Source organism: Habropoda laboriosa, unplaced genomic scaffold (assembly GCF_001263275.1).
Source record: "Habropoda laboriosa isolate 0110345459 unplaced genomic scaffold, ASM126327v1 scaffold134, whole genome shotgun sequence".
NCBI classification, from domain to species: Eukaryota; Metazoa; Arthropoda; class Insecta; order Hymenoptera; family Apidae; genus Habropoda; species Habropoda laboriosa.
This window is the reverse complement of record NW_017100266.1, coordinates 1377270-1385879: the sequence shown is the minus strand read 5'-3', so window position 1 is coordinate 1385879 and position 8610 is coordinate 1377270. Positions and strand designations below refer to the sequence as shown.

Sequence of the window (8610 nt, the reverse complement as noted above, 5' to 3'; positions counted from 1 at the left end):
TCGACACGCATCTTAAACCTCTTCATTCCTTCTCTATGTAGCCTTTAACCATGAATTAAAAGTGACAAAGTTAGGTCCAAGAATTGTGTATTTTTTAAGCTTAGAATCATTAATAATTTATGTAGGATTCATTGTATGAAATACATAACCCAACAGTCCAGGTTGAACAATAGATGCAATAAACTGTTTTATTTTTGTATTGACATTTTACTTTCTTTTTTTTCATCAATCAATAGTTTTAAATGTATAGAATAATACTTTCACGAAATTCGAAAAATGAAGAAAATTACGTGCATTTGAAGTGCATTGCATCGCATAACCATGCCACTTTTGAAATGACCTCTAGCTACTCCTTATTCAGGTGTGAAAATCTTAAAAAACTACTAATTTAATCGGTTCAAGTATTCAGAGAATGTTAATATATAGTTTACTCACAGTATACACCATGATAACTTATTTAACAAATGGTTACTGTCAAATGGCTACTGTACCCGCAAAGACGCGGTACTACGTTAACGGTTCATTCATAAGTCAACGTAGTAGATATTCTTGACCCTTATTCATGAAAAAGCCTTGAAAAAGTTTCTCAACCACGTTAAGTTAGGAATCGTAATTCGAAAAGTGAGACAGCCTCGTGAATGTGCATGTAAGTACGCATGTATAGATTCTCTGACTGGGTGGAGAATGAAAAGCGAAATCGATCAGTGTGTAGGTGGGGGACTGTACCGTAGCATTGAGACTCTACTAAACAGGTTCAAAGTTTAATAGGCATTTCTGGCGATTACTGCTCTGCCGTAGAAGTTTTATTGATCGGTTATGGAAATTGTTCGGCTCTTGCCGCGTCTAAAAATGGTATTAAGTGATAATTGGACGGCTAGAGCCCACGTTGGTGTATCGTTTCGCTGCAGTTGACTCAACTAATTGTCGCGAACCCGTTGCCGAGTGAGGGTGGAGGCAGAAAAACGCCGCTTTGAATAATGAACACCGTAGGAATGCGATGATGTCATGTTCCTTTCAATATGCGATAGAAAGAAGAGTCATAAGGTCGCGATTTAGCCTTATCTCGCAGTCACAGATAGTTACACGAATTATTACTTCGTCGTACTTTTTCTGGTCAACAGAGTTAGAAAACGACTGATGCTAGTATAGATCATAGAGAAATTCTGAATGATGCACCTTTTGGAAAGTTGTATTCAAGTGAGAGTCAGTATTTCAGTTGCTATCCCGAGAAAGAAAGGCGACTTCTTGGTTTGATTTGAGGTTAGGCGGATAGTAATTGGAAAAACTGCATCGTATCGTTACATCGACTCCCGTATAGATCCTAACCTAGACCTTTTCGCTTTCAGACACTCCCAAAAGCGATTAGATCAATTTGCATCAGCGTAATTCATCGTTCACGTTCTACTTAGCATCTTTACTAGTATTTCCAGTTGACACGTGGTGTGTATCATGAATCGTAAGCTTTCTGCTGTAACCGAGCCCCCCCCCCACTCGCTTCATAGTACTTTTTCCTTATCCTGCAGCATGAGCTACAACTGTTCGCTCAGACTTGCCCTGGTGTCACACGGCAGACAAGGGAAGAAGTAGTCGCATCTGGAGGGATGACAATCGTGGTACATATTTACGATATTTGTGATGTGCACTGGCCTCTGATAGCAGGTTGTTCTCCGAGTGTGGCGCCATCGGCCTTCTCGGTGACCAGTGGTGGAGATTCACAACGTTCTGCAGCTCTGTCAGTGGTTCTTGAACCTCTATTGACCTTCTTGTAAAGTTTTCAACGACTTCGAAATTATTCAGAAATTAAATAATTAAAAAATATTCTGTATGTACAATTCTACAGGATTTATAACGTCTTTAATAACGCAGAGGTTAGTTAGAACTTAAAATTTGTACAGAATATTTTTCAACGCTTTCAGAAAAAATATTCCTTTATTTTGGTTAAGGGTAGTAACCTTTTATATCTTCAATAATGTATCTCTATGATTTCTATTTTCATAGAGTATAGCAATAATTCAGAGTGGAGTGATTTTCGAACACATTCGAGAAATTTAATTTCCGTTCGAGAACCGAACTCAGTTAACAGATTAGAAAACCGTATGTCACCTTTTTGTCATAAATTTAATGTTTAGTTGAATTAAACGCTGTTTTTTTAGGACGAAAAAGAGAAAACATATCTTGATTCAATAGACCTGTGGAGAGGTGAGTACTCGTGGAGGAAACATTACATCATGATTCATGTGGCGGAGCAGGTCCATTCATCGAAGCCCAGATTCCCAGCAAGAACGAGCGAGCAAATCGAATTACCGAATATATGACGACCCTCGGTGAAAGGAAGTCCGTTAGGTGTACCGAGGGATGCCTAGCTGTGCCGTCTAAGGTCTGAGCCGAGATTCCGCGAGGTTTCCTCTCTTCTGCAGGTCTTCTCGCGTTTCCATCTCTCGCTGGTAGGCTTATCGATTCAACCTCATCTTCCCTGTATGAATAGAAGCTGGCATATCATGAAAAAGGTTATCGACTTTCGCCCAGTCTTTGAGGATGATAGGGATTTTTCAGTAGATACAACCGTACAAGAAGTATTAATCGCTCGAAAGGAGCCTGTATAGTCTAAGAAATATGATGTATTAGGTTCTTGATCTTCTTCCAGGCTGTACTATTTATAGCCTCTTAATTCCTCCAGCTGCTGAAGGTTCACGATGGATTTGGTTGCTAAAACAGGAGACGTAGAATTGTCCAAGCTGAGAGAGTCGGTTAGGTTAATCCGACGTTCCTAATTGTACGGCTTCCCCCTCATGTTTCTTCAAAGTATCGTCACTTATCCCGTAAAAGTATTCAAATGGCATTTAGCAGTAAACACTTGGTCTAATCGTGTCACACTTTTTTGGCGGCAGACTTATTTGTCTATGTATAGAAATAGCTATGCCAGTGTATTGCGATAACGAAAGTGACCATCTGCAGATTTAATTTTGTACCCTTCCAACAATTAAAACCAACCAAATTCTAATTATATATTCTTGATTCTAATTAGCATAAATTTTTCCAGGCACAACGACCTGAACAGAGTGTAATGCAAGCCTTGGAGAGCCTTAACGACTCTCAGGTGAACGACTTTTTGTCTGGGAAGGCTCCTTTGAATCTCACTATGCGATTAGGAGATCACATGATGCTGATACAGCTACAACTATCCACGGTGACTGCATCCTCACTCACGGCCAATCAGAACACCAGTAACAACAGTGGGTTGACAATTGGTGGGAACAGCTCCAATGGGTCAAATTTACCCAGTAGCCACGTATCGACTTCCCTGCAGAGCAGACGGTCCACTGTTTTAGCTGCTCGCTCTACAAGCAGTACGAGCAGTAAATTACAAAATGGCACAGCAGCCGCGAGAACGTCGTCTCTAATAAGTAGCCTGGTATCAGCGCTGACCGCAGCGGCCAGTTGTAGCACCAGCCTGTCGACAGCCACTACGACAACCAGCCCAGTATGCTCCAGTCGTGCCACTACTGCCTCATCCGTCTCCTCTACGTCCTCCTACTCGCCCATTAGCCCACCACATTCGTCATTTTGCAATAGTCAGTCACAGACAGCACGTACTGGCAACAACCATGGCTCTGTGTCGCCTAACGGCACTTCCAGCACCTGTCAGTCTTGCCTTCTGTACCACCATCACCATCACCACCATCACAACCTATACCACCATCACCATCATCACCATCATCATCACCATTCAAGGAACAAGTCCAGTGGCTCCTCAAACACCACTCAGTCATCCACTTCAAACTCCAATTCTGTGGACCATCTGCAACAATCTACCTCCACCAGTCATGGATGCATAGACTCTGTGCCCTATGATATTACCCCACCCAGGAAGAAGCTGTGCACTGTTCACCACCATAGCCAGCAGTCTACGAATAGTGATACGTCTAGGAGTAACACAATTGATGGAGACTCGAGTCCCCAGAGCCCTACATCCTGGCTGGCTGAACAGAAGGCTGCAACTCTGGACACCAGGGCGCTTGCAGAGGCTTCTCGTAATTTGACGCAGAAATTGAAGCAGCTCTCCTCTGAGGTACTCACCTCGCGGGTCGACCTCGCAGAGGTATACATTATTACCGATGCCAGTTCCCCCTGTGTACCAATATTTTGTATACATAGAGCAGTCTCTGTTAAGGTCCTAAGAGACGCGTAAAGCAAAGGAACAGTGACTTTATAATTATGTCTAGTTCATTGAATTGTACAAATTTGAGTGCTCTCTTAGGTCCTTAAGCATGTATTCTTTTGTTCTTTGATTCTTGAGTTAATGATAGTTGAGTACAATTGTCCAGTGTTTACATACATGACAGTATAATCAACGTTACTTTAATATTAAAAACATTGTTCATCGAAAAGAATGACTAAGCTTCATTTTCTAAATACAGGAGAGTGCAAGACACAGGCAAGGTGCAATAATAGAGAGTATGCATCATCATGGAAAAGGTGTGTATTCTGGTACGTTCAGTGGGACCCTGAATCCAGCTCTACAAGACAAACACGGGCGTCCAAAGCGAGATATAAGCACTATTATTTACATTCTCAATGACCTGCTGTGCTCCACACCTTCCTTCACCGCACGTCGTAACATGCATCATCACAGGCATTCTAGTGGTCGCCAGCAGTCTTCAGCTTCTCCGTCCTCTACTGGAACTACAACCACAGTGAATGGTGCCTCTACGCCCATTAGTTGCCATGATTCTTCTAACCCTGGATACTCAACTAGTATTAATCTTTTTATATCTGATATTTGCACGTCTCGTCTGTTAACTGGTTTCAAATTTTAACTACGGTTAAATTGCATTAAAATTACGAACAATTGAATGAGTAATCAGTTGACAAGTTAAAAGTGAAGGATGTTATTAAATTTCAAAATAAACTTATTTCTAAGAAAATACTAATTAATCTCTATTAACAGAGGAATTGTCGAAGGAGAACGAAGCTACTAAGGGAAAAATGAGACGGCTGCGTTTGGTTATGGAGCAACGACGCGCCAAGAGAAAAGCCAGAAGACAGGCGAGGGCAGCACCGTACACCAGACAATGGGCGGCGGTCACGCCGGATCCGGATCCGAATCACGATCCAAATACACCGAGCACCGCCGCCACGAACACGACAGAGCCTCAAAACGAACCAGAACTGCAACCTTGCAGTCCTGAACCGGTCGTAGCCTGAACATCGTGTCACTCGTCGACCATTGACATGTTGTAGTAGTATATTAAAAGAAAAATGAGTTCAACTAGCGCGCACTGATTTATTCAAGATTAAGGGGAAGGAGGGGGTATTCGATCGCTTTTTACACCGCGTACGCGCTTGTTCACACCACCAGGAAGTTCCGTTAATTGTTGCTTGAAGGCACTTCGTTACGTTCGATAAAAAGAATTGAGGTTTATGTCTGGAAAGTTTATTTTGATCGGAACTATGTATGTTTGTCACGATGGAATAATATACTATAATCGGTGTACAAGCGACGATCTATACGCGTAATTTTTTTAGTATTGCCTCCGTGTACCTCCGATCCGAAATATACCGTGGTATGGTGTTTGAAAGAAGAGTGGTGGAAATTTAGCAATATCCGTAATAACGAAACGCGTGCAGAGTTTAAGGCACGATAAATAGGGAGTAATCGAATAGAAGAAGAAAAAGTTTCGCGGGAAACATGTGTACACGTCTTCACTGGAAACTTTTATGATAACGTATTTAAAAATAGAGAAAATTCTGACCATAATGAAAGAAAAAAAAATGGTTATTAAAACCGCATTAAACAAAAAAAAAAACAGTGTTTGGCTAATTACTCAGGACTCGATCGTAGCTGACAATAATTGCACTCGACGAATGAATCAGTGTGACCAGCATGTGGTAACCATCTACAAAAAATTCGAAATGAAGAGGAGGTGACACACGCTGCAAGAAAAAGAGAGAAGGGTCATCACTCCGATTGTTAAGTATCGATTCTGTCAGTGTCGACGTATACTCAAGTTTAGTAGACACGACTAGATAATTTTAAACTCACACATGCTTTGGCAAAGTGCAGGGAAGACTGTTAAAAAAAAGCAATGTTACAACTGTTTACTCACAAATGAGAAACTTTTGGGAGTTGTTGCAAGAAGAGGGAAGATTTCTTTCTTTTTCTTTTTTTTTTCCCCCCAAGTGGAAATATTTGTGCGTCTGTTGTCAACTGATTGATTGATCTGCATACAAGAAGTGCACTTTGTGATGCCACTAAGGTTCACGCAAACTTCTTGCCAACAAACATGTAATAGTTTACCATACAACAGGAAAAGGCTTCCTTATTTCAACAGTGGAATAAAAAAAAAGTGTCTTGTTACAATGACATTGTTTCTTTCTACGCATCAGTGAAGTCCGAAGTCATATGTGATATTGATCAATCAGTTGGACACCAAACAATCTCATATCAGTTCTGGTACATGTAAAAATTCTTCAAACAGACTGAATTTTTAACTTGAAAACATTGAGTCGTAATAAGCTTGGTTGCTCTAATCCAAGGATTATCATATATCTGTCTTTTGACGAGGGAAAAGAAAAAAAAAGAAGATGAACTCAAAGCACGTGGATAAATGGTCCTATAGTTAGAGTTTAGATAATCCTATCGCATGGCTCCAACGCCAAAATTCATTTAAGTTTTACTAGGTACTAAAATAATATAATATTATCTAATAATAGTATATTGCGTTTAAGTTACTTAGGAGGAAAAAAAATATTACTATTATTATTATCATTACTACTGCTACAGTTTTGCAAACTGGCTCAATGTTGTAACATATGATTATCGAATTTTATCGAGTACCAAAATAAATAAGATTGCTTGCTAAGCTAAGGAAAAAAAGGAAGTCTATCTTTAGTCTTGTTTGAATGTGACATCATCTGTTGAGTGTTTGTTATTATTGTTATTGCTGTTTATTGCCTGTGTAAAAAAAAAAGAAATTGCCGATACTGTTTCGTTCTAGATTATTATTAATCATCATCATCATCATCATCATCATCATCATCATCATCATCATCATCATCATCATCATCATCATCATCAGATATATGATTTAAGCAACCTTAAGGGAAAAAAGAATATGAAATTTGATTAAAGTTGTTCATTTTTAAATTGTTTATTTAAATTATGTCTGAACTCACATAAAATTGTATAGAAATTTATCCGACGTTTAAAAATTACGCTATCATAGATTATACGCTAACAAATTGTTCTACTTACACGCAACACCGACTTCGCGACAACAAACAACCATTATTATAAGAAAAGAAATTATCATTGTTTTTAATTAATTCAATTATCACAATGTATTATGTTTATATTAGGCGTAAAAAATTCACAATTGAATTTTTATTTAAAATGCAAGGAGATAAAGTTGGAATTGTGCAATTTCGTTTAAAAAAGTATATGTAAAATGTATAATTGGCAGAATAATGGTATATTTTGTTTGTTAAATACCTAAACTTGGACCGCTATATTTTATTTGAAAATTATTATATGTGCCAACTTTTCTAGTACTATTGCGCTTTCTTTTTTTTTTTTTGCTCTTAAATGCAAATACAGCAATACAAATCTGTACTAAAGAATAATTTGTTTCGTTTACATAGTTTTACCCTGGCACATGTTTTTTACAATGAAAAACTATTCTTAATGATCAATCGATCATTTCTTTCTTTTTATTATTTAAAACTTCGTAACTTACTTGGTGAATGTGATATTTTATATTACTTTGGCTAGAAGCGATATACTTCGATATTCTCTTACATAGATACAGGGTGTTCCACACAACTGGGCGAAGCTATATCCTTAAAACTGTTAGAGATACAAAAAAATGTCGCAGGACAAAATTAAATGGTATTGTGTTTTACATTTCTATACGATTTTTATGTATTCTTGTGTATTAATGTACTTGCAAAGTACAACTGCACCTTTTTTTTTTTTTAAATGGAACTATATAATGTTTCTTGCATAAATCGATTCTCTAGATCATTCTGCGTATAAAAGTCTAATGGTGATATGATCCTAAATTAAACAGGTTACGAGATATTTCAACTTCCTCAGTAATACGTACTTTTAAGCGTTTTCATATATCTACGACCTTGTTAACGCTCAGTATCATACCTGCGTAATGTTTGTATACAATAAGTAATTTCACAATGGCAGATATCCAGCTGAAACTTCTAAATCAGTCTTATTGAAGCATACATTCAGTACAGAATCATGTCGTTCTAAAGCTCTGAAAAAGTCGATACGATATTTATCTTTGCTAAATGCTGTCGGAATTTAAAATGTGCTACAAGTCTCTATCGGAATACATATCCCGATCGTGTTAAGTCAACTGACACGTATTTTTGAAAATTGCAACTCAATTTGCTTGAAGTTATTTTCTTGAAACGTATTACTAAGAAAATTGAAATATCTTGTAAACTGTTTAGGATCATCATATCACCATTACACTTTTATATGCAGAATAATCTAGAGAATCGATTTATGCAAGAAACATTATACAGTTCCATTAAAAAAAGAAAGGTGCAGTTGTACTTTGCAAGTGCATTAATACACAAATGTCCTGCGAC

General features: G+C 38.2%; 1 protein-coding gene across 2 annotated transcripts in view; it reads left to right on the top strand.

Annotated features, from left to right (window-relative positions):
* The window catches only part of LOC108573371 (midnolin-A-like), a 12556-nt gene extending 6493 nt beyond the window's left edge, over nt 1-6063 (top strand). Inside the window, exons 3-5 of one of the 2 annotated variants that reach the window (XM_017935805.1) lie at nt 3041-4099; nt 4419-4755; nt 4949-6063. In XM_017935805.1, coding sequence (XP_017791294.1) covers nt 3041-4099; nt 4419-4755; nt 4949-5205 — 1653 coding nt within the window. In that variant the 3' untranslated portion in view covers nt 5206-6063. The remainder of the gene's footprint in view (nt 1-3040; nt 4100-4418; nt 4756-4948) is intronic. The other variant, XM_017935807.1, reaches the window with a different exon arrangement.
* Nucleotides 6064-8610: the final 2547 nt, after the last annotated feature.